General features: G+C 36.2%; 1 protein-coding gene across 4 annotated transcripts in view; it reads right to left on the minus strand.

The window, feature by feature from the left end:
- Positions 1–23,837, minus strand: part of NCKAP1 (NCK associated protein 1) — a 101,648-nt gene extending 77,811 nt beyond the window's left edge. Inside the window, exons 1-3 of one of the 4 annotated variants that reach the window (XM_046018517.1) lie at positions 23,536–23,837; positions 7,710–7,727; positions 6,537–6,647 (exon numbers count right to left, since the gene is read on the minus strand). In XM_046018517.1, the coding sequence (XP_045874473.1) occupies positions 6,537–6,647; positions 7,710–7,727; positions 23,536–23,643 (237 nt within the window). In that variant the 5' untranslated portion in view covers positions 23,644–23,837. The remainder of the gene's footprint in view (positions 1–6,536; positions 6,648–7,709; positions 7,728–23,535) is intronic. The other 3 variants (XM_046018516.1, XM_046018519.1, XM_046018518.1) reach the window with 3 other exon arrangements.
- Positions 23,838–27,862: the final 4,025 nt, after the last annotated feature.

Genomic DNA, 27,862 nt, shown 5'->3' on the forward strand with positions numbered 1-27,862 from the left:
TGTTTATTCCAGCTAGAATTAAAGACTATTACATGTAGAAGAGATATTAAATGAATGTTGATGATACCTTTTTAGAAGAATAGACACTTTAGTTTTATTTTTCAATTTTGGCAAAGTTTAATCACTCAAGACCAAATATTTCCTTAAGCTTCCATTAGAGTACACCATCAAAATACTGTTACAATGGGACAGCTGGGTGACTCAGTGTGTTAAGTGTCTGCCGTTGGCTCAGTCATGATCCCCAGCGTCCTGGGATCAAGACCCACATCAGGCTTTGTTCAGTGGGAAGCCTGCTTCTCCCTCTGCCTACCACTCCCCCTGCTTGTGCACTCTCTCTGTCTCTCTCTCTCTCACACACAAATAAATAAAATCTTTAAAAAAAAAAAAAAAGCTTAAAAATTGTTACATTATCTTATTATAAGATAATTCCTTTTAAAACCAAAGTGTTATTTGTTGGCCTACTATATCCTAGTGAACAGGATTCAAAGATGAGTACTTGGGCCAGGAAAACAGAAATGTGAGTTACAACAGAGAAACAGATTAGTTTTGTTTTGTTTGGCCTCCCCCACTGTGGGAGATAGGGGGTGGCAACATGAGGAGATTGGAAGGGCATGAAAAGCAGTGTTTGGATTATCACAGCATTTCTCCCAGGAGGAGATGCAGACCTGAAGCGGGGGGGGGGGGGGGGGGGGGGGGATAAATTCAAAACATTATGAAAACTGACAAGTATTAAAACTGATGAGCCCTAAATGACTAACTTGACATTTTCTAAAAGTCAAAGGGGTTTCTGAAAAATTCTAGTTTAGGTAACCAAGTGGAAGATAATGACTCAAGACAAAAAGAGACTCAAGACAAAAGAGAAACAAAATGAAAGATAACCATGTGTTCAATACTAGATGAAAGTTTGCTATTTAACTTGTGCAGCTGTCCAAAAGGTAGATGGAATTCAGATCTAGAACCCAGAAAACAGAAGACAGTTTGTTACTTAGTTGAAGACATGAAGTAAATGTTTTCATACATACATACTGCAGGCAGGGGAGTACAGGAGGGAGGAGGGCAGGAAGCCATTTAGAAACACCCACATTATAAAGGGCAGCTAAAAGAAAAACCAGTGAAGCAGACCAAAAAGTCAGCGAGGTAATATAAGTAACATCTTCCATTTTTCAAAAGCAATTTGTCACACAAACCTGTGAAGTACTTAGGAGATATTAAATTGATTCTTGAGAATTGGTATTACCATCATTTTAGAGATAAGAACAAAGAAGATTTAAGATGTGAAATGACTACGCTCGCTTCGGCAGCATATATACTAAAATAATGTGAAATGACTTGGGGCACCTGGGTGGCTCAGTCACTTAAGCGTCTGTCTCCAACTCAGGTCATGATCCCATGGTTCCAGGATCCAGCCGCAGTTGGGCTCCCTGCTCAGCAGGGAATCTGCTTCTCCCTCTTCCCTCTGCCACTCCCCCAGCTTCCGCTCTCGCTCGCTCACTCACTGTATCTCAAATAAATAAACAAAATCTTTTAAAAAAAAAGAAAAAAGATGTGAAATGACTTTCCCAAATCATTCAGCTAGAACTCAAATTCTGGTTTACTAGCTCCAAAGTCCATCTTCTTAAGTACCACATCATAATGGAAACCATGCCAAGACAACAAATGCCCTCTCAGAGATTAGCTAGAAACAAGTTTCCTTACCCTTTCCTTCTAACTAAACCACAGTGCATGATGGCATGTGTCAGAGCTTCTCTACTCCCATCCTTGATACCATGACCCCACTCCCAAAACATATTTATGTTTTTAAGAAGCTGGGACTCCTATTCTTATTCTAGTTTATTCTCAGTAGTATTATTAATGAGACATATTTGTGTAACTCTACTAAAAAGGGTAGTTATTTTTTAGCTAAGAATATAATGAAATTTAAAAAATATTGCTAAGTTGGGTTCTGACATAAATTTAAAACAATAAAGGAAATTTTATTCTCTCATCAAACATTTATTTATTGCCTCTTATGTACCATGCACTAGGGATAAAATGGTGTTTAAAAACAAAACCTGGGTGGCTCAGTCATTAAGCATCTGCCTAGGGCTCAGGTCTTGATCCCATGGTCCTGGGATCTAGTCCTGCATAGGGCTCCCTGTTCAGCGGGAGCCTGCTTCTCCCTCTCTTGCTGCTGCTCCCCCTGCTTGTGCTCTCTCACTTTCTCTCAAATAAATAAACAAAATCTTATTTTTTTTGTATTTTTTGTTTTTTTATTTTATTTTTTCAGTGTTCCAAGATTCATTTAAACAAAATCTTCTAAAAAAAATTAAAAAAAAAAACAACCCAGATTCTAAAGCTATGTCTCACAACCAACAGTATTAGAGTTGCTTTATTTTGTCTTTCCTTAAGTGATGTTGTAAGCTACTTAAAAACTTTAATTTATTACATAGTATCCTGTAGTACTGGGTTCCTTAAGAGAGGAGATAAGTAATACCTATAACACAAAATATTTCTCTTAAGTCTGAAAACTTAATTTTCTAATTATTTCAATAATGGCCGATATCTCAGTCCAGAATCTCAGTATAGTTCTTGTGGCACTCTCCTCGCCAACAATGCATCATTCTTAGGGAATTAAGATCTAATTCATTCAACATATACAGGGCAGTAATTTATATCATTTTCCCATTAATTTGGGAATCAAATAAAAAGTTTTACACTAAAATGTACAGTAAGTAGACAAATCTTACAATTACACCTTTGTGTTAGATATTTTTACTGTTTTAAAAAACACAAAATAGCTTTTAGATGGAAATTTAACACCAGAACAAAGGGAGGAAATTAAAATATTTTAGGAAAAATATTTCAAAAGAAATGTTTTAACATATATACACCTAACATTTCCTTAAAATGCCCCTTAGAATTTCTTGGACAAAACAATTTTTACCTGTTAAAAATATAAGAAGTTTCTACTATTTTCTTTATCTAGGAAAATTACAGATTTCCCTCTACATGCTCATAAGAAACTTACAGGAAACAAATTATAAACCATCTGGCAGTCACTTTCAAAATACTAGAAGATACCATGTTATAGATATATTAGACAATCTCTCAGCTCAGAAATGCTTTCTTTAATCTAAAATTAAATAAGAAAAATAACTCTATTAAAATACATAGCTTGGCACATATTAGACACTCAGTAAATGCTGCTGTAATTATAAAACTGGTATCACTTTTATTCAGTTGACTTTTACCCTAATCAACCTGCTTGGAAGCCTATGAGGCATCCAGTTCAAAATCACAACTCAGAAAAACAAAAACAAAAACAAAAAAGAAACAAAACAAAACAAACAACAAACATTCCTTGACTTACCCTGACTCCAGAATTGGGAGTTCAAAAGTTTCTACCAGATTACAAAGGGGCCCGAGCAAGACAGTAAAATTGACTCAACAGAGCCCAACATCATCACTGTTAAAGCACTGTTAGGCACCAATCTGGGTTTATCAGATAACAGTGTCCTCCTTTTCTCAGAATACCAGATAACCAGCTATCTGTGAGCACACAGTGAGCACACTGTGAGCCTTTTTTTTAAAGAATCAAATCACGGACACATCTAAATAAATTTGTGCTTAATTTCACCAAAACAATATTTTCATGATTGCCTTTCCTGAAACTGAGGACAAGTGGTGCTTACCTGAATCAAAAAAGAAACAGTGCTAACCAGTAATTCTCCCTGATCCATGAGATAAAGTAAGCATGCTCTGTGGCACATATGTATACAATGAATCAAAGACCCAAACACGAAGGAAAAAACCTGACTATGATATCAATACCATTTCTTCACCATAACTAACAGCCAGAAATCTACAAGTTTCTATCATTCCCAGATGCCACTAAGAACCATTGCTAGTCCTTAAACCTCCATTAACTACTTCTATGAAATTTTTTTTTAAAAAGCCAAAAACAAAAACTGAACTCATTTCTCATTTCCTAACCCAAGTTTGCCAGGAACTTTTCACCAGGATTTTAGCAGCCTCAGATCAAAACTGAGATCACAAAATTTCATAAATACCTAGTACATAGTACTTCAGTAGGCAAAAAACAACTGAACAGCATTACACAGAATAGTTTCAAAGGCTGTATGACAAAACTCAGACTTTGCAAACAGAACAACCAGAGTAAATTCTATAAGCAGCATAACATTCAACAATATATATAACTGATTTCACAGGTTTAACAAAAAATTACCACATGACCCAGCAATTCCACCTCTAAGTATACACATCCAAGAGAAATGAAAACATAAGTTCACACAACTTTTACATACATGTTCACAGCAGCATTATTCACAATAGTAAAAAAAAAAAAAAGGGCAGAAACAACTTAAACATCTATCAATTGATAAATGGATACATAAAAGGATATATCCACACAATGGACTATATTTTGGCAATAAAAAGAAATGAAGTACTAATATATGCTACAACTCCCATAAATCTTAAAAACATTATTCTAAATGAAAAGAAGCCAGTCAAAAAAGACCACATGTTATATGATGCTACTTATTCGAAAGCTCCAAAATAGGCCTAGAGAAAGAAAGATTAGTGTTTATCTAGGGATGGGGGATTGGCAGGAGTGAATGCTAATAAGTCTGGGATTTCTTTTTGGGGTGATGAAAATATTCTAAAATTGATTGTGGTACAGGTTACGCAACTCTGTGGATGTACTAAAAACCCACTGCATTGTACACCTTAAGTAAGTAAACTATATGTATGTGAATTATACCTTAATAAAACTGTTGTTTTAGGGGCACCTGGGTGGCTCAGTGGGTTAAGACTCTGCCTTTGGCTCAGGTCATGATCTCAGGGTCCCGGAATGGAGCCCGGCATTGGGAAGCAGGGAGCCTGCTTCCCCCGCTCTCTCTACCTGCCTCTCTGCCTACTTGTGATCTTTCTCTGTTGAATAAATAAAATCTTTAAAAAACTCTTATTTTAAAAAGTCAATTTTGTGCTGCAGATTTTGAGAGGAAAGTAAAATTATTAAGAAACAAAAAACAGCAGCATTATTATAAAGTCTGCCCCACAGGAAAAGCAAAGATTCTTAATTTACTCTTCAACAAAAAATATTACTGTTACAAAAACAGTGAACATGTATTTAATCAGATCTTACTAATTTTCTAAAAAAAGACCTATTTAGGAACTATGCTTATTTTCACATAGAACTTTACACACACAAACACACACACACATACTCACACACACAAATTAAACTTAAATGATTCTCTGGAGAACTCATATCACAGAGATTTTCTGAGCCAGGAGAAAAAGAAGTATATATAAAACTAAAGGTAGGACAGATTTTCAATACAAAATCTCTCTCATTCAGAGTGGGGTATATTATCTGTCAGATGAGTCAGTTAATTAATGTCAATAACTAAAAAAGAATTCTCCATACAAATAATGGTCTTCTTAAGCGTATACTTTGAATCACTATTTTTTAATCAAAAACTAATTGATACCTTAACAATTATGAAACACAATCGTCTATGAAACACAGAAAGACCTCTATTAACCCATACTCACAAGAAACAGACCTTTTTTTAAATTCTTTAAAAAGCACTTTACCAGACTATTAATTCTGATTGATTCTACATTACTTTTAAGTAAAGGTGATTATCAACAGGGAAAATATGATTCTTCGATAACTATACATGATTTGAGGAAACTAAAAGATGAAAAAATATTTTTTAAACAGTTTCTTAAAAGTACAGAGACCATATATAATAGGAAATTACTAGACTAAGTTTGTACATAAGGAAGAAGAAAGTAAAGATTATAACATGAGACTACAAAAGAAAAAAAAATTAAAAAAAAATAAGACATGCAGAAAGATTCCAAGTCAACAAAATTTATATGAAAAGACCATGGTGAGATAAAATTAGCTCTAATTTTCTAAAATTAGTTATTTATAGAAATTATTATAAAGAACTACCAAAAGATTATGTAAACGTATCAGGAAGACTCCAGATACGACTATATTTTATATACTAAGAAAAACTACTCCATCTGAAGAAAGTAATATGGAAAAATAAAGATCCTACACCATCACCTTGTTATATTATTTTTCAGAAATGTTTTTCTCAATTATAAAACTACTAAAGAAATAAATGTATTTTAGAATAAACACAGATAGTTACTAAAAAGAATACAAATTCAATGAAGACATTTACTAATTTCAAATTAAAGTTTATGACTATAAGGAAAAACTCCCCAACTAGTCATGCAAATATTTGGAATATATACATTTCTATTACCTCACTTTCTGTCCAACTTGAAAGAGAAGTGTGTAAGAAATTAAGATGTTATGTTTTCTATAATAAAATGGTGATGTAGTTCAGTCATTTCTTCCAGTTTAGAGATAAGAATATTGTTCCCAAAAGCCCTTAATCAAGTTACATAATTAGCATACCAAAATACAAAGAATTAGACAAACAAGAACTAAACATTACTTTCCCTACAGATTGCTAAAATTAAGCAATACAAAAATTTCTATGACTTACATTGTTGTTGCGAGTTTCTACAGCAGGGAACTTTCTGACTATGAATTTCACAGCAGATTCCAGGTTTTTATCAATAAGGTAGGATGGTTTTGCCTTGGGATCTCCACATGCCTATAAGACAACAGTAATAAAAAGGTGAAATGCATCCTTGTTCTAAAACCAAGTAACAGCAAATCTGTAATCAGAAGTTAGAGATATTTTATTGTTTTTGGTGAGCAGGTGATAAAATGAATAGGCAAAGTGCAGGGATTGTCACAGCTGAAATATGCAATGGGAGACAGTACAGAGATGTTCTTCTACTGAAAAAAAAAATGCATGGAAAGTTTCAAAGCAGTTAGCGCAGAACAGCAGTGAAGGAAAAAGCTCAAACCTAAAAAAAAAGAAAAAGAAAAAAAAAGTCTTGGTTTGAGGTAGAATTGTATTCATTTGAAGCTAATAAAATATTACAAAATTAAATATTCAGAAGAATACTGGAAATGTTTCTTTCTAAGTGTTATAAAATAATAAGCTTATGTTTAAATGTCTTTTCCAAAATGTTTTCCTCATTCACTTTAAACATTTTAATACAAGAGCCCTAGTTCAAAAGAACTGGAAGCTGCTAAAATTGTCTTTATATTACTAAAGTGTGTTGCCTATTCCTCTGAACATCTGAGTTACAACAGTATTTTTCCATCATACCAGCATCACTTCAAACAATGAATCTACATCTGTTCTATATCTCGTAAGCACAGAATAAATGGGAATGTTTACATTTTGACCACATCAGCCATACAGCATTCTCTGTAGTAAACTGTAAAGCATTATACAAATGTCAAGGACTACTATTAGAAGGAACTTTTTATCTGAACTATTAGCAATACCAAATACAATCGAAACTATTTAGTGTTTTGTTATGTGACATTTAATAAACTGCATGCTAGTGAAATGTTATTTCTTAGGGAACTGCTAAAATTGTAACATTGTTATTTAACTTCTCATTACATTTTTTTTAAAATGTGTCCTTTGAGACAGTTTTATCTTTCTACTATGTGTGAGGAAACATATTGCAATTTTAATGTTTTTTTCATTGTTTACTATGGCTATGTTGTGAATTGCAGAGAGAGAAGTTATGAAACATGAAACTGATCTGAAAGCGGGCAAGCGGGCAGAGGGAAGGTGAAAAGCTTTGCAAACCTTCCAAACTTGTCCTTGCTGGGGAAGCATTGTAATAAAAAGAGAGAAAATTACGTGTAAACAATGATTGTCAAACTATGATATACGTTTCAGTAGTTTCAGTAGAGAACTTATGCACCGCAGACTATGAATAACAAAACAAGATTAGAACTATATGGTGCTACAATTTAAAGGTATTCTAAGTAGCGAGTTTGGTATACAATAGATTTATAGAGTTTATACTATTCATATATATTTAAATACTACTGTGTAAGTGTACAACCATGTCAGTTTCTTGGTGCTCTTTCTAAATAAACTTTAAATAATACTAGAAGGAAAATGAAGACTACATGCAACTATAAAAATAGGAGCAAAACCGTCAGTGAAATTTTACATACCTTAAAAAGAAACGGTAGCCAAGAATAAAAATAAATTGTTATTGGATGACTTTTGCACTTCAGCTCAAATTGAAACTACTTTCAAGTATCACCTAACTCCCTTCCAAGTCAAAGTATAAAAATCAATGCAAACATTCCTGTTATTTTCCAAATGGAAATAGGAATGCAGTAAGAATTCTCTTATTGTTCAAACATAAGTAGATAAAAATCACCTAAGAAATTTAGAACTTCATAATCCTTAACCAGATTGGCACAAAACAACTATGCAAATTCCATTTCAACATGGTAAATACTAAAATACATCTGCCTTTTCCTCAGAGTAGACTATCATTTGTTTAAAATATGTTTTCTCATAAACTAATTAGCCAATTAATTCACTTCCCAAAAAATAGTCTACTATATATAATAAGAATAACTAAGAATCACATACTAAGAATTTGTCCAAGTAGAAATAGCTACAGATTAACATTTCCTTACACCAATGATACAATGAAAATCAAGTTCCCTAAATATGCCTGAGGTGGTGCAAATCCTAAAGTGATTCCAAATTACATTCAGTTTTTTATTTTTTTATTACATTCAGTTTTTTTTCACTTGTTGAGTATTTATTCAGTATTACATTGTTTCTTAATGTTATGTTTTATCTTCCATATTCTAATATTTAAAAATTTAGCTATCCATTCTAACATTATTAGTGACTATTGAATAATGAAAATATGATAGACTACCATATGCATTTCCCATGATCACAAATTTTACTGTGTAAGAATTTAATCAAATATCTGAAAACATACATGTATTCTCATATATATAGATGCATGTATATATACGAGGAACTCTTTTTTCTTACACTGAAAACATAAAGAATGAAATTTCATTTCAATGGAAAAATAAATGGTTGTATAATCTTTTCGTGGAATTGATTTACCTTTTTCCACATGCTCAATGAGTCATATCTAAACATACTATCCTGGGAGGCAGAACAGACTCTAGAATAAGACTTACTGGGTTTCAATCTTCACCACTTATGATCAATAGGACCTTGAATATACTATAAATTATCTCCTAGTCTGTTTCTACATGTTTAAATGGGGAAATTAGTACTTACCTCATAGGGTCATTATGAGGATTAGAAAAGAGACAGATAAACCATGTACAGTATTTAGCAGAAGGGCTACCATATGTGTGTTCTAAAATGCTCTAAAAATGCTAACTGTTGTCAATAACAGCCTCAATAATTATAATTACCCAAGTAAAAGTCTCATATGAATAATAACTGCACAATAGTCTTTATCATAGTATATAAAACAATAATGACCACAATTCCCTTTTCCAATCACACATTTCCTTCATTTGTTCTCTAAATGCCAAATATGTTTTATTTATAGAAAAAGTTTAGCCTCATAGTTAAGAACATGAGTTCTAAGATAGACTGTCCCACGTTCATATCCTAACTCTATCACTTTTTAACTGCATAGCCATAAGCAAGTAAGTGATTTTACTCCTCTGTGCCTCAGTTTTTCCATCTGTTAAATAGGTTGGTAATAATTGCAATTTACCCTAAAAACTTTTCAGGCCCATTACTTGTATGTATGCATGTGTTCGTGCAGTTAACATAGATATTTGGAATACCATGAGCATTCAAAAATGCCAATAAAACATACACGGCTCATAGATACTATATAGAAGTACTAGCCCCTATTTCATTTTTTCTGGTCAACCTGCTTGATTTACTTACTTAATACCAACAGAAGAAACACTGTGAAAGGAACACTCACGCAAAAAAAGAAAAAGTACAAGGAAAAAAAACGAGTTGACTAAAAACTAACATCTAATTAATTAACATCTGACAAAAAGCCATACATAATAATTCAGTTAAAAAGGGTTTCCTCCGGGGCGCCTGGGTGGCTCAGTGGGTTAAAGCCTCTGCCTTCAGCTCAGGTCATGATCCCAGAGTCCTGGGATCGAGCCCCACATCAGGCTCTCTGCTCTGCAGGGAGCCTGCTTCCTCCTCTCTCTCTGCCTGCCTCTCTGCCTAGTTGTGATTTCTCTCTGTCAAATAAATAAAAAGTAAAAAAAAAAAAAAAAAAAAAAAAGGGTTTCCTCCTGTACCAAAGCAGTATAGCAAATTTCCACCTAACCAGGGGCACCTGGGTGGCTCAGTGGGTTAAAGCCTCTGCCTTCATGATCCCAGAGTCCTGGGATCAAGCCTGGCATTGGGCTCTCTGCTCAGCAGGGAGCCTGCTTCCTTCTCTCTCTCTCTCTCTCTGTCTCTCTCTCAACCTGCCTCTCTACCTACTTGTAATCTGTCTGTCAAATACACAAAATTTAAAAAAAAAAAATTCCAACTAACCAGATAGTCTCATTTAATAAAAATTAATATTCTTCTCCAACCTCACTCAAAGCATTTCATTTTCAGGACACAGGACAAAGATATCATAAAATAACAACCTATATTTCAAAAATATTGTCTGCAGTTGGTACATCTGGTACAAACTCTACTTCATTCTCCTGTAACTATATTATACAAAATTAATCTTTCACTCTCTAAAGTATCACCCTTTGAAGTGCCACATTTAAGAAAACAACAAAGGGGCACCTGGGTGGCTCAGTGGGTTGAGCCTCTGCCTTTGGCTCAGGTCATGATCTCAGAGTTCTGACATGGCACCCCTGCTTACTCTGCTCAGCAGGGAGCCTGGGGCCCACCCCCCCCACCCTCTCTGCCTACTTATGATCTCTCTCACTGTCAAATAAATAAAATCTTTAAAAAAAAAAAAGAAAGATGGGGCGCCTGGGTGGCTCAGTGGATTAAGCCGCTGCCTTCGGCTCAGGTCATGATCTCAGGGTCCTGGGATCAAGCCCCGCATGCGGCTCTCTGCTCCGCAGGGAGCCTGCTTCCTCCTCTCTCTCTGCCTGCCTCTCTGCCTACTTGTGATCTCTCTCTGTCAAATAAATAAATAAAATCTTTTTTTAAAAAAAAAAAGAAAGAAAACATAAACTACTATAGTTAGTTATTAAATCTTAGACTATTATGGGTCAGAAAGGCTTACCAAAAGGCCAAAATCAAACAAAACTTTTAAATACTTCTACCTGCCCCACACCAAAAAAGAAAAAGAGGAAAAGAAAAGGCGAGTACAAGGCAAAATTGCACCTAAGTAACTGAACCTTAACAGCCCTATCAAAAAAAAAAAAAAAAAAGGGTGGGGGGGGCGCCTGGATGGCTCAGTGGGTTAAAGCTTCTGCCTTCGGCTCAGGTCACGGCTCTCGGCTCAGCAGGGAGCCTACTTCCCCCTCTCTGTCTCTGCCTGCCTCTCTATCTCTGTCTGTCAAATAAATAAATAAAATCTTTAAAAAAAAAAAGGCTTTTTTGCATAATTGGCTAAAAGAGCTGTATCATTAGACATAAAGTAAATCATTTCTGAGCCACAGAAGTTAAAGAAAAAAAAAACCCCACAACCCCAAAACCGTGTATTTTACTTTATCTTGACTCAGCATGCTTTCATAATGCAAAAAACACTGTAATTTAAAATTCCAGAAGATATAATAAAGGAAATTTAAATATTTATACTTAAATTTCCAGTTCTCACAATTGCAACTTTATTTTCTATGAATATTCTACTTGTCTTTAAATTCAACAAAGTTATGACTATTTAATGTGGAAGATTAAATTGCACTAATGTTAAAGGGAATATTAAATATAATAATTAAGAAATAATAATTAAGAAATAATTAAGAAATAATTAATTAAGAAATAATAATTAAGAAATCTGAGTCAAGGGGCGCCTGGGTGGCTCAGTGGGTTAAGCCTCTGCCTTCAGCTCAGGTCATGATCTCAGGGTCCTGGGATCGAGTCCCACATCGGCGGGCTCTCTCCTTGGCAGGCAGAGGAGCCTGCTTCCTCCTCTCTCTCTCTGCCTGCCTCTCTGCCTACTTGTGATCTCGCTCTGTCAAATAAATAAATAAAATCTTTAAAAAAACAAAAAAAAGAAATCTGAGTCAAGGAGCTCAGCCCATATGACTTCCTGGCAAGCAGTTTAATCTGAACCTCAGTTCTCTAATTCATAAAAGTAAGGGTCCTAATACTACCTACTCCCCAGGGTAGATTGTTCAGATTTTTATTTGAACAATCTTCCATTTTTTAAAATAAAACTTCTCAAAATACATGAATATCTATAGTGAGTTCCCAATTATTAAAGTAAAATTTTCCATTTAACTAATTCTAGCTCAGTATTATCAGTCAACATCTCCAAATTCATTTTTTTCACAAAACATAAATATAATATTATTACCAAAAATAAAGAACAGAGATGTTTTAGAAAACCACATAATATTTCATTCAGACCACAAAATAAATATCTGTGGCCAGAAACCTCAACACCAGACTTTGTGTGATTTCAAAATATAACTTCAAAACAAATTTTTCTGCCAATCTACCACCAAAACCCTTTCCCCCAAGTCCTTTCCTCAAACTGATTACATAACACAGATTAACTTTACATGGTTAATGCTACATATTCTTCCAAAAACTTACCATGATGTTACAAAAATCAAATACAGAAATAATCCTCAATCTATTCATAAGAGATTAAGCAACAATCAAGAAAAAGAAAACAAAGGCCCAAGAGTGGGGAGTGAAAAGAACATTTACAAGCACCTGTTGTGTGTAAGAACATCTATGCTTTTGAAACTGCCTAAAGCATCTCTCAATAGAGAGGAAAGAAGCGTCAGAAAAATTAAGTGACTAGCTCAAGGTTTAGCTGTGAGTACCTAAAGATTCCAAAGCACTAAAAATGCTTATCTAAAAATATATGCACAGAAAAACAGTAAAAAAAAAAAAAAAAGTTCCATTTTTTCCAACACCTCAACTGCTCAAACCTTTCACTGGAGTAATTACTATCAAAGGAAAAATCTGCTTAGTTTCATCAGTTTTATTTTTTAAGTCCTAGTCTAACTCAGCAATAAAACACATTCTTTTGCCAAAATGCTGCAGAGCAAACCAATTTTTTAGATACAGTAATGTAAATGAAAAAACATGAACAAAATCCCAGAGTTCAGAGTGAGAACGCTATTTGTGAAAGTACAACAAAGAAACTAGCCCTATCTGAATATGTCAGGGAAAAAGAGAAAAATGCAAAACGTGACCAATTTATGCTAGAAACAGGAATTTAATTTTTACTCAATAAATAAGAAAAACCATAGATTTTAAAGCATGTTTTGCAAAATTAAAAGCATACCAGGACCAGAGCACCTAGGTGGTTCAGTGGATTAAAAGCCTCTGCCTTCCCCTTAGGTCATGATCCCAAGGTCCTGGTATGGAGCCCCACCCACATCGAGTTCTCTGCTTGGCGGAGAGCCTGCTTCCCCACCTCTCCCTCAGCCTGACTCTCGGCCTACTTGTAATCTCTGTCAAATAAATAAATAAAATCTTTAAAAAAAAAAAAAAAAAGCATACCAGGACCTTGAGTCTTCAAGGAAATTAACTGACATTAATGCTTAAACACGGACATCACCTAAAATCATGGACTACAGAAAATAATTTAGCTATCATCCTTTTATTGTCTAATTTCAAAAATGAAAGTAATACAATGAAGTTTCAATAAATACTGGAAAAATCTATCAAGAGCAAAACAAGACTTGGGGCACCTGGGTGGCTCAGTGGGTTAAAGCCTCTGCCTTCAGCCCAGGTCATGGTCCCAGGGTCCTGGGATCGAGCCCCGCATCGGGCTCTCTGCTCAGCGGTGAGCCTGCTTCCCTTCCTCTCTCTCTGCCTGCTTCTCTGCCTACTTGTGATCTCTGTCTGTCAAATGAATGAATAAAATCTTTAAAAAAAAACAAAAAACAAGACTTAACTCTCATATTAGTGGTTTTGTTTTCAATTATTTTGTTTTTTCGTATGTATCACCTATATTTTGGCCAACCAATGTGCTTTGAACTTCCCCTCGAGCTTGGATATGTGGGGTTAAAAAAAGCAATTCACTGCTAAAATTTAGATTAAGAGGCTTCATAGAAAATATATTGGAATTATTGGAAATGCTTTAAAATTAATGCAAATTTATCAATAATTACCTATTACCTGGAGCCAATAACAGCCAGCTTAAAAATATATATTTTATGGTTATTGCTTTCCAAGCACAAATTCTGGGAAAATCACAAAATTAAATATTTCAATGCATTAGGTATTTCAAAATTCATTTTTTAAAAAATCTTAGTGATTCAAATGAGTTACTAATTATTATTCAATTCACAAGAAGTGGTGTATTTCACTATATAAATATAAAATGTATTTTAAACATTTTTCAGCTTGCAATATAGAGAAACATCTCAATTTACAAAAAAAAGGTATTCTATAGGTTTTTTTTCAAGTATTACATGTGGCCACATTTTTACTGTTTTAAAGAAGCTGCTCTTGGGGCCTCTGGGCAGCTCAGGCAATTAAGCATCTGACTCCTAATCTAAGCTCAGGTATTGATCTCAGGGTCATGAGTTCGAGCCCCATGTTGGGCTCCACTTTATTTTATAAATCAATCAATCAGTCAGTCAATCTGTTCTTTATAAAGGCCCACTGAAGGGGTGCCTGGGTGGCTCAGTGGATTAAAGCCTCTGCCTTCGGCTCAGGTCGTGATTGGGATCCAGCCCCACATGAGCCCCACATCAGACTCTCTGCTCAGCGGGGAGCCTGCTTCCTCCTCTCTGCCTGCCTCTCTGCCTACTTGTGATCTTTGTCTGTCAAATAAATAAATAAAATTTTTAAAAATAAACAAATAAAGGCCCACTAAAGAATACACTCCTGTAATAAAAATGTTTATTTTGTACTAGCAGTAAATAGATATCAAGCTATAATGTCAGAAAGTAAAAAAGGAAAAGTTAAGAAATGTTTCCCAGAGGTGGTACAGAGCTGGATTTAAAGGGGGGGGGGGGGAGATGAACTTATTAAATGTCTACTTTGTTTCATGCCCCAGAAACAGATTTAATACCAATAGCCTAAACTTACTCATTTCTTACTCCTGTGTCAGGCACTGCACTAGCACTTCAGATGAATTAACTCACTCAATCTTCTAAGGTTAACCAAAGACTACTCTACAGACACGGGAGAACTGGAACATCTATAAAAATTTCAAGAATTAGTATCAAAAAGATTAACATGGCTTAGGAAACAAAAATATACAACTTAGAGTGTAACAGAAGCTGAGAATAAGATGATTTTGCTAGTAGAAAGACTACGTGCAGCCCAGTATACCAGAAATTTAGTATTACCCCAGAAAACAAAATTATATCACTATTGTGAATAACTGCCTGAGAAAGAAATCGGAGGTATTAAAAACTTACATTTTACTTATTTCAATGGTTCTTAACATCAGAATCACTTCAGGGGCTTTTTCTTACTCAGTAGGTTTAGATCAAGATACAGATATATTTTTAAAATAATTATATTGTGGGGCGCCTGGGTGGCTCAGTGGTTTGGGCCGCTGCCTTCGGCTCAGGTCATGGTCTCAGGGTCCTGGGATCGAGTCCCGCGTCGGGCTCTCTGCTGGGCAGGGAGCCTGCTTCCCTCTCACTCTCTCTGCCTGCCTCTCTGCCTACTTGTATCTCTCTCTGTCAAATAAATAAATAAAATCTTAAAAAAAAAATAAATAAATAAATAAATAAAATAATTATATTGTGTATCCCTGGCTAAAAAACACTGGTCTCCTCAATTTATAAAGAAACTATAACCAAGAAAAAGTTAAATAACTTGTCCAAAGTTTAAAAGACAGTTTCAGAGCTTTATCTGGAATCTAGCTCTCTCAAGCCACAGAATATATTACAAGAATGAAAAACAAAAGGGAAGTTTAGAAGCCGTATGCCAGCAAGGAGGGCATTAGATATTACTAGGGTTTTTATAACCTTATATATTTTACATCTCTATATATTCTGCTGAACAAAAGTTCTGGAATCTTAATAATGACCGAGTACACCTTGTCACTGCCTACCCGAAGTTTCTATTCATACTTCAAAATCAAGCACAAAAGTCAGTATCTCTTCTTCCCCAGAATGGAATCTTCAATGCCCTTCTCAAGACTCTCATACGCACACTTACACAACACATTTTAGGTAAACACCTGTAAATCTCTCAACCTACTAAAATGTGAATTTCTTGGCATTGGAGACTGCATCTTAATTTATCTGTCTCCCCAGTGTCTATGAAGACATTCAGTAAATGCAGAGCAAATGAATGAATAAAAAAACCCTCAAAATCTGGAACTAAAAGAAAAATTCATACGATTTATAACATACTTTTTAAAATGCAGTTTTATTGCTGTCAAGTATCTAAAATAATCAACTATGCAATAAGAAAGTATTTTCCCAAACAGGCTTTTACTTAAAACAAGAAATTCCTTTGAAACTGGCACATGTACAACCCTACTTACAAATTAGCAATTCAAGAACTTATGAAGTTTGTTAACTTATTTAAGTAAAACACTGCAGTATAATATTATTTTAAGAAATTATTAACCAGGAGATTGTCTCATCACTGTCAGATTAAGTAAAAAAAAAAATCTACCAAAGTCTAATTATAGTACTGCAAATTCCTAAAAGGATCAAAAGAAGATTTTACTACATTTACTGATAAAGGCAATCGTAAAAACAGCCAACAACAACAACAACAAAACCCACATTTTGAGAATAGAAAACAGTACTACTAATTTACTAATTAATATTTCTGACCAAGACGGAAAGAAACAAACTTATTGGTGGACTTTATTAACTGCATTTCTTATATTTCATGTTACAAAATTTTCAGTGTGAGAATGTTACCATTTAAATTTATGTAAAATTTAAAATGAAAAAGTACATTAGAAATTCTAAATTTAGGAGCCCCAGGGTGGCTCAGCCAGTTAATCATACCACTCTTGATTTCAGCTCAGGTCATGGTCTCAGGGTCCTGGGATAGAGCCCGAGGTTTGGCTCCTCACTCAGTGGGGAGCCTACTTAAGATTCTCTCTCTCGGGGCGCCTGGGTGGCTCAGTGGGTTAAGGCCGCTACCTTCGGCTCAGGTCATGATCTCAGGGTCCTGAGATCGAGCCCCGCATCGGGCTCTCCGCTCGGCGGGGAGCCTGCTTCTCCCTCTGCCTGCCTCTCTGCCTGCTTGTGATCTCTGTCTGTCTCAAAAAAACAAAACAAAACAAAACAAAACAAAAAAATATTCTCTCTCTCTCCCTTTGTCCCTCCCCAAATTCACTTTGTCTGCTCTCCCTCTCAAAGAAATAAATCTTTGTGGGGCTCTATACTGGGTGGGGAGCCTGCTTAAAATTCTCTCTCTCCCTTTGTCCCTCCCATCTCCCCCACATCCTGCATACTCACTCCCTCTAAAAATTAAAAAAAAATCCAAATTCAATTTGAAACAAAATATACCTTCAAGTGGGGAAATGACTGCATGTGTTCTTAACATTAGGAAAGATAAATGCTACTTCATTGTTTGTTACAGTTTACACTTCTCCTTTCTACTTTATAAATACTCTTCCCCCAATTTAAAACAAAATTTCCAATTTCTTTAGTATTATTTAGAGGGTTAGTCCTTCCAGTTTTTATATTTTAATAGCAGAGACTAAATTTTAGAAATAATCACAAAGAAAAAAAGCACAGAACATGAAAAGCTAATAAAAAATATATTTCTCCAAAAATTTTTCAATAAATTAAATTTTAAAATTCCTAATTCTAAACTATTTCTCATTGTAACACATTACAAAGCTAAACATAAGTCTCCATTAACAATCACTCTGGGCAGGCACCTGGGTGGTGCAGTCAATTAAGTGGCCAGATCTTGGTTTCAGCTCGGGTCATGAAATCAAGCACTACATGGGCACCATGCTGAACACAGAGTCTGCTTAAGACTCTCTCCCTCTCCCTATGCCCAGTGTACTCTTTCTTTCAAATAAAATCTTTTTTTTATAACAATAATAATTCTGGTACACTGAGAGTATGATCTCAATGATCTTTTCATACAAATCCACAGAAAGTTCATACAAAAGTAATCTACAGTAAAAATAAAAATTATTTCTGTAATATAACTGCATCTCTCTTTAAGGTTACTGTCTAATTCTATCTACCACAAAATGTCAATAATCACTATAAATCTAATGGCAAAAATAATTAAATTAGAAACCATACTTATGGTTTAATAAAAAAAAAAGTTGCCAATCTAAATTCTTATTTTCTAGAATAAGAATTGTGCAGGGGCACCTGGCTGGCTCAGTCAGAGAAGCATGCAACTCTTGATCTGAGGATCATGAGTTACAGTCCCACATCGGTTGTAGAGATTACTAAAACATAAATAAATAAACTTTAAAAAAAGGGAATTGAGTAAATTACTTTACCTCTCCAAATTCAACTGCTTTAACTATAAATAAGTACATCATAGACCTAAGGACAAATTTAAACCATACAAACAGCATACAGTAAAGTCTCAATAAAATGGCAGCAAGCATTAATTTCATTACACATTATTTTTACTGGCCAATAAAGAGATGAAACTTTCTAGTTCTAGTAACATATAAAGTGTACAACTACTGGAACTGACCCAAAATTACTGCTATAACTTAACTTAATAAGAACAATCCCTAGGAAATTATCAAACAAGAATATGGAGTAGATTTTTAATTATCCCAAGCAGAAAGAACAAGAACTTTCGACTCTGACATACTTTCTCACCTGGGCTTCTTCATTTTTTACATATTGGATATAGCTAGCTAAGTATGTTCATTCCTTTAACACTTTCTTACAGTGTTAAGTATACAAGCAATAGATTAAGGGCCCTAATTTCATTTATATGTAAACTGCACCATGCTGCTTCAATTTTATTTTTGTGAAGAGTCTAATTTAATCAAAATATAATAAAATATGCATGCACATATGTTAGCATTGGTACAGAAAAGGGTGTAAGTATAAGGCTTATTTTTAAAAGTGGGAGAAGGGCAGGCAAAGAATTTCTGAAGTGACACAATTCTATTATGTTTGAGTTTCTGATAATAAACATGTATTCTTTTTTTAATCATTAAAAATGCTTAGTACTTACTTAACTAGTCCACAAAAAATAATCTATCACTGCCACTTGAAAAAATAAAAATGTTTTCCTTAGTATTTTTCAGTGATCTTTATCTCCTCCTCAGCCTACCATCCAACATAACAAGAAAAAAAACAATCAAATCTTCATTTTTACAAGCAGCTTTCCTGAAAAATAAAGTTACAAATGGACATGATAGGATCTGTCTAAATAAATAATATGTATTATTTAATTCAGATTTATGGAGAGATGTTTCCTTCTTATCATGTTTAAGGCTCTTAATAATGAAACTCCATGGGGGGGGGGCGGTGAATCTCATACTAATAATAATTATTTGTCTACAATTTGCTACAAACCAATATTTGGAGCATGTTTCTGCTCCTGATTAAGGAACAGAGAAAATAACACCCTAAATGAAGATAAACATAACAGTGAAAGAGAAAACTAAAGCTGATTCCCCTCCCTTTGCCTTGCACTACACCCTTCCCATGCACCCTTTTTTTTCTCCATTAAATATACAGATACCAGCTAAAGACTTTCAATTTTTTACACTGCTATTCTACCCATTTTTCCTCATAGAATAAATATATCCAAAATTATGGGGAAAGACTAAAAAAAGTCTCTAATAAGAAAAAATTTTTTAAACAAGTGAAGTGCTTTGAAATCTGCAAACAGATGCCATTCAAATAAAAGTTTGAAAAGCTGAATCGGTCTTCTTTTCTATCCTTTAGAATTAAGGCAATAATGTAACAAAATTATGCCAAGTATTAACTGAGACCTTTTTGGTACAGAATTATCAAGTTCATGTTGATGACAGGTAAGAAAGGAAAGGAAACAAAAAACAAAATAGATAATATTTCTGAACTCAGCAAAAATGTTTTGGTATTTGTGAATATGTTTGCTAATAGCAGTAAAATTTCAAAAATACAAATGTTGACCAAAAAAGTTGCTGAGACTCCTAAATAAATACTACCTTACATTCACAGAGGTTTTAAACTATTTTCACATTGTTGTCTTTTATCTTCATGAATAATCCTGTGATGTAGGCAGGGAATGGATTACCAACTCTATATTACAGAAAAATATACTGAATTCAATTACTGTTTAAAACGGGCTATGACTACTACTCGTAAAGATAAGATAATCAGAGCTGGAATGGACTTTAGCATTCCTTTTACAGTTAATTTTTCCCTGCTTTACAGAAGGAGTAAAAAGTGAGGTTCAGGGAAGTCAAGACACCTCCCAACGTTACAAAACTCAGTGATAGACTTTAGACTGTCATGCAGGTCTCCCAAATCCTGGCCCAGTACTCCACTTTCACAACCACACTGCCTGCCATGCCACAGTAACAGATATTAAAGGAGCTTGGAAAATGTTAAAAATCAACATATAAGTGAGCAGTATTATCAGGTCTGAAAAAAGACATATTTTCAATAAAAAACAGAATTTTTAAGGATTCAAGAAACAAACTTAAATGTAAAACTACCTATCACATTCATGTCTTTTCCCTAAAATCCTCCTTCATGTGTTTTCAAATCCCTGATTAGTCTATAAATTCCTTGAAATTTCCGTAATCTGTATATATTAAGATTCAAAAATTTTTCAGCTGATGAATTTTTTTTTAAAAAAGCAAATGATTTCAATAATCGTGTTACATTCCTGTAATAAGCATGAAAGCATATTATTTTTGATTCCAGTAACTTATGAAGTTATTTTACTCAGGTCACTTAAGTATTTTCATGGTATACGTTCATTGTATTCCCATGCAGACTTCCAACTGAAACAGAGTAATCGAATCTAATAATATAATGCACACATGAGTTAATAAAAATGTGATAACTGATTGATAGACATGTATTATGTAGTGGAAGGGTTTTGGTTTTTTGGGGTTTTGGGGTTTTGTTGTTTTTTTTTTTTTGAGGACTGTAAAGAGATTGGGATTGAAAAGATTAGGTAGCTCATACTGTTATAAAAATGCAGACTGCATGAACCTTACAAGCACATGGTGAACAAATCTTACTCACTTTTTCTGGCAAGATTTTTGAACAAATGTTTCAATCCCTAGCCAGCCAGGAAGATATGCCAGTCTTATAGACAACTCTATAGGCTAAAAGATTCAAAATCTATCTGGTGCATTTGTATGCAAAATTACACAAGGAAAGCAAACCAAAAGCTATTATTAAAACTAGAGCAAGATTATGCACACACTCATATGTTAAATATACACTTATACCATACATTGTGTATTTATCCATTCAATGTGACTTAACTGAAAACTTCATGGACCAGGTAAGGCCCTGAGTACTAGAAATTCAAAAATGAGTAACACTCCCTGTCCAGAGGGAACTCACAATCAAGCAAGGTGGACAAAATATTTATCAATAAAGTGCTGAAATATAACATTTCAATAACTCAAAATATTTGACACTTGGATTTAATAATCACGTTCAACTCATTCTAAATTTCATTAGTTCAGTAATACAAGAGTCTGAAGTTTCTCAAAACAGGAAGTGAAAAAATAAGCTTTTAAGGCATTGAACTGAAATTGTAAGAGTTGAAATGATTAAAATTTAGTTTAACCTTATGTACTTTATGAAAGTGCAATAAAGTTTGGTTGTATTTATACCATAAAAATGTTTAAATGCAAGGTTAAAAAGGTATTGTGCCCAAATACCCAAATCACTTTTGATGTTACTCTCACTTCCTCTTCTGAAACCATCATAACCATTTCCTTTAACCACAATACCACAGGTCTAGTAATTTTTAGTACTGCTTGCCTTGCTCGTTTTTTTTGGACAAAGATCATATAGGAACGAATTTCAAAGTCTGTTAAAAAGCATAATCTCACAAAAAAGTGTAGGTCAATACAACCTGTAAGTAATAGTACCAAAATTAAATTCTTTGCAACCATATAAATTTATAACCAAGGCCCTTTGGTAAATGCAGAGGACTTCTTTGTAATGATACTTAGTTCCTGCCACATAAGATGTAACAAACTGAACAGACATGTTGCAGATATTCTCCAGATTTTACTGTGTTTAGAGGCAAACTAATCTTGCATCCAGGTAAGCAACAGGAACATAGACCATCCTTATAAAAAACTTATCAGTATTAAGTCAGGACAGTCTTCTTTAAAATTACAGTATCTACATCAAATTGCTGGAATAAATCAGTTTTATACTAGAACCTCATTATATGGACTTCAAAAAAATATATATTATTTCTTCAGCAGCCCTAATTTACACACATCACAATTCTACTATGGTTAAGCTAAAGGAAATATTCATGATTTACTAAAAAGCCAACAAAAATAGCTATGAAGACATGACATCAAATACACATTAGAAACTCAAAGGATGTAGATTGTACCCAAAAATCTCTTTAATGTTCTCTTTACCAAGTTCTTTGAAACTTACTAACCCGGCCTTAAAAGGAAAAAAATTTGGTTTGTTTTCTCTTAGGAGGAATTAATATTTATTCTATCTTTACATCTATTTCTCTTAACTCCAACTCATCCTTCCATTTCTTAATCTGCTGAAGCCATTTAAAGACTTTCAATGGGCCTATTAGCTACAACTACAAATTTTCCTTATATGTTATAAACCAGTAATAATAGCAACATATTTACAGTTTTAATTTCGTACCGACACAGAACTTTAAGAAATGTGTTTAGGTACTATTAGACAAGGCTGGAAAAACTAAGATGAGGAGGTGTAAAGAGGGATGGGAGAGAAGGCTGTTATTCCTGTTCTAGTGACTCACAGCCCAGAAGTATTTCAGAAGAAAACTGGTTCCACCCTCACCTCCCCCTCCTCTCCACCCTCAAAATGAAATAATTCCAAATTGTCAGCATGCTCTCAAACGACTATTATTTAGCTCTCTAAAATAAAGTGGCAAGCGGAGAAGATGCGGGGTTCACCCTGATGAACAATTCCCTTCCCACATACACACACCAAAAAATTGAGAAAAAATCGCTACCATCTCCGCCAGATTCCCACCATTCAGCCTCAGTTATGGAACACCCAAGTTTTCCTATGCTCTCCCCGCCCCCATCTTGCCTACCCTCTACCCTCCCTTTCCTGTTGACCCCGTTCCGGGGGCGGGGGCGCTGAGGAGGGGGCGAGAGCGGCGCCCCGCACCCTGTGCCGGCCCTGCCAGATCCCAACGCTGGGAGCGGGGAAATGGCTTCTCTCCGCCTCCGGCCAGCCCGCCAGCCGCGGGGCGAGGCGCCGGGACTCCGCATTAGGCCGCGGCGCATCTCAGCGACCCCGGGCCGGGCCTGACTCGGCATGGCCGTGATTTCTGCCGTGGGCGCCGCCCGCTGCCCCCACCCCCGGTTCTCCCCAGCCGCCCGTCCTTCCTCCGCCCGCCCGTCGCCCCCGCCGCGGCCTCGTCGGCCCGTGCGCACCTTTTTGATATTGTAGAGACGAGTCAGCATGCCGACGCCCCGGTCGTTGAGGATGGTGAGCTTCTCCGCCAGCTTCTGCTGACTGGGCTGCAGCACGGAGCGCGACATGGTGGTAGTCGTGGTGGTGGTGCCGCCGCCGGCCGCCTTGCGCCCAGTCACCGGCCCGCGGCCTCCGCGTCAACCTCTCCCGGGCCTCTCCCCGCCCTCCCCGCCCGCGACCTCCGTCTCAGGGGAGAGCGCCCATGACCCTTGCGCCCCAATCCCGCGCGGGTGACACAGCGAGCCTCGGCAGACGCCTCGGGGTCCCTTCCCCCGCAGCAGCCCGCGCCCCGTCAGCCCCCTGCCTTCCGCCCGCCGCCCTTCCGTCCCCACCCCCGGCGCTCTCCGCCCCAGCCCCCACCGAGCCTCCTTCCCCGGCTCCTCCACTAGGTGTGGCGGCGGCGGCGGCGTCTCCGGCGGCTGAAAACGAGGCAGCTTCCCGCAGCCCCGGACGAGCGCTCGGTCACCTGATCCGCCGCGCCGGCGCCCCCGCGAGGCCGGACGGGGAACTGCGCCTGTGGGGGGCCCTAGTCGCCCCTCCCGGCCTGGCCGCTCCCGCAGCTGCCGCGGCTTGAGACCTGACTCCCGCCCCAGACCCGGCCCTGAACGCCCACTGCGCCGGATCCCGGCAGGGGAGTCCTAAGCCGGGACCGAGTAAAGTCGCTTTTCCATGCCTGTCCCTCTTCGGCCCCCACGCCTCTCCTACAAGTTCCCAAAAGTTGCCTTTCCGCACCACCTCCCTAAAGAAACCAGCAGAAGCCTGGAGGGCGGGAGGGGAGCGTTTCAGGAGACTTTTGCCTAAGAGTGGGCTGGTGGCTCCGAGCTCTTTTTCCTCCCACTGCTTGACAGACGCTCGCGGCTGAACACAGCAGATGTTATGCTCCGCGAGGCGGGCATCGCCTCTCCCATCCTCCCCATCCCATCCCGACTCCTCTGCCTCCAGGCAGTTTGTGAGAGAGGAGGTCGGAAGTGAGGGCAACTCAAGTTCCTGAGATAATCGAAATCCGGAATTTGTTGACTCGCGGCACCCATCCGGAGAAGACTCTAAATAGGCCCTGGCATGAGGGAAGCAAAAAATAAATGTTCAATGAAAGAACGATCGCTTTTTTTCCTGGCCTCCACCTTCAATCCCACCCTTTCTTGGAACCCTTCTACTTTTCCATCTCATTGTGGTTTGGTTTTTTGTGGGTTTTTTTGGTTGTTGTTTTTTGTTTTTTCTCCTGATCAGTTTCTTCTCGGCCACACTCCAAGACTACTCCCTCTAGATAAATGTATTAGACTTGGTTCCAAAAGTGAACGAATCAAGGACTTAGGTAATTGGCTTGAGGAGTTCTAGCCAAGAGGATTCACACTGCTTTGATAATTTCTGCCCTTAATTTACTTCGATGTGGTAATCTTTCTGTTATATTCATTAATTTTAAGTGAATGACAAAATGTTCAACCACCTTCAAAACATTCTAAGAGTAAATAAGCTATCATTGGATTGATCAAAACGCTTTGTGTAAAGGAAATTGTGATGAATAGCTTTCAAAAAGAAATTTAAGGGGTGTCTGGGTGGCTCAGTGGGTTAGCCTCTGCCTTCAGATCAGGTCATGATCTTGGGGTCTGGGGATGGAGCCCCACCTTGGGCCACATGTTCAGCCTGGAGCCTGCTTCTCCCTTTTCCTCTGCTCCTCTCCACTGTTCATGCTCTCTCTCAAACAAATAAATAAAATCTTTTAAAAATACATATAAAGCTGGGGTGTATACTATTTCTACAGAAATAACTACTTCTACCAGAAATAACTGGTGGTCTTGCCACCAGATTTATTTTAATATCCTGACAAGAGGAAGGAAATGGACTGAACGCATTTGACTTAAGTGACATTAAAGAAGTCTAACATCCAGCACAGTCAATCATACCTGAACGAAGGCTTTGTACCTAAAGACTCCTTTACTTTTATTTACTTTTTTTTTCTTTTATTAAATTCAAACACCTCAAGGAGATGATCTTTTGAGCTATTTTAGCCAGTAACACGTCAGGGGATTTGATTTATCTGGTTACTTTCCAACCTGATAGTTAAAATTTTAATTTAGAGGAGGCAAGCATCTGGAGCCTGCTACAGTGAGAGTAGTCCTGGGAAAAGCAAAGCTGCCTGAGGGGGTTGGGACAGCCACATAAGAAAATGGAAAGATGGTGAACATTGAAGGGAAGATGTGCTCTTTCAGGGAACCACAAACAAATTTAGCGAGGAGTGGAACTACAGAGTCCTACTAATGAAAGTTCACATCGTTTTCTAGTTTTTCCAAAGTGATATATAAAGAGAACAAAAAAATGGTACCATATTATAATTTGAACACAACTATTATTCAAGAAAATCCACTATCATGTTTCCATATGAGCTTGAACACTTGTACCTGATTATAATTCAGAATACACAATAGAGGGAGACTCTTTAGATCTAGTCCAGTATTCAGTTTTTATTATAATTTCTAGACATATTGACCCTAGACAGAATGGAATATACCTATTTGAGTAAAAGAGATTAGATCTAGAGGAAGTATTCAGAATTCTTGCATTTTTTTCCTACATTTTGCATCAAAAAGCATCTTGTTACTAAGATTCAACTCTTTCGGTATTTGCCTATATATATATAAAGCATACTATCAGAACTAAGGTAATTATATGTTTTGCCATGTACATATAATTTTATGGCAATTGTAATTAGTATATATCATTTTATATTTTCCTTCAGTTCTTCAGTCATTGAAAATATGTTATACCATGTTAATCAGCCTATAAAACTATTACAAAAAATTGTGCCTGTTGTTGTTTTTTCCTACCATAGCTTTCTGGGAAAGCATAAAATTTTTTAAATTATTAGGAAACTAAGTTTCAAAAGCATTATTGGAGATTTTACTTCCCTCATCATATAAAGCATATTTTTAACAGTTCATTTGGTACTAAAGATTTCCAAGTAGTTTCCATTCAGTCAAGAGATTTCTACTGTTTTTCCATAGAACATATTCAGAGATCATTAAAATTATAAGCCTTCAGAGATATAGAAAGTAGATAATAGCTTCAAATCTGTAGTAATCTTAGAAAACTTACTAGTGAAATTACTTAGTAGAGACCAGTATGCCTAAGAAAGTGTGGATTTTATTGTATATAAATTATCTCGGGGTGCCTGGGTGGCTCAGTGGGTTAAAGTCTCTGCCTTGGGCTCAGATCATGAACCCAGGGTCCTGGGATGGAACCCCCACATCAGGGCTCTCTGCACAGCAGGGAGCCTGCTCCACGGCCCTCCCCCCTCCCACTTGTGATCTCTCTCTCTCTGTGTCAAATAAATGAATAAAATCTTTTTTAAAAATTATCTCAATAAATCTGATTCTTAAAAAGTTATATATCTACATTTGAAAAATTGTTTTTTGAGGCAAGTATAATGGTACTCACTCTAAGCAAGATAAGCATTTGGAAATGCAAACTTGAAAATATTAAAATTAGAGGAAGAGTAAAGTTGGCTTTACAGAAGAATTTATGTTACAATTATAATTTGTGGTCTCCAAATATATTTTACAATGACTCAATCATAAAATTCTCACAAAATTTCAGAAACTATAGCACACAGCTTCTTATATAGGTGTTATAAAACATTCGATCATTTACAGTAACAATTATGGATGACTTTAAAAATTATCCAGTTCTATATAATACATAACTAATCAAATACTTAAAACGTGCAGAATACTATTCTATAGGAGGAGATATGAAGCTGTGTAAGATACAGATTTTCATCTCCTTGAACTCACATCCCGATAAGAATAAAAATGTGCATAAGGAGATCTAATACATGGGAGCCTCAGGTACAAGGTTACAGAAGACCTAGAGAGAACAATTTCAAACTGAAGCTTCTAAGAGCCCTTTTCCAAGTAACTTACATTTGGCTTTTGAATTAGAGTGAAGTCTTGGACTTATAAACTGTAGAAAATGACATTCTATGCACAAAGTTCAACCTTAGTAAATGCAAAATAGCAGGCAAATAACAGGAATGCTCATTACATACATAAAGACACGATGAGAAATGAAGTTGGAAAGAAAAGTGGGACAGAAAATATATAGGCTTATGAATGCTAAAGCAGGAAAAAAAAATCAATGGAGACGAAGAAAGGTTTAAAAAAATGGGAGAACAAAAGGTAACTTTGGGGAACTTAAGGATAATAAAGATAGTTTGAAAGAGTGGCTGACTGTGACAAGGATTTCAGATTATCCTTCAATATCTATGGTCTCTTTCTCCCCTAGAAATAAAAC

The sequence above is a fragment of the Meles meles genome, chromosome 9 (genome assembly GCF_922984935.1).
Source record: "Meles meles chromosome 9, mMelMel3.1 paternal haplotype, whole genome shotgun sequence".
NCBI lineage: Eukaryota > Metazoa > Chordata > Mammalia > Carnivora > Mustelidae > Meles > Meles meles.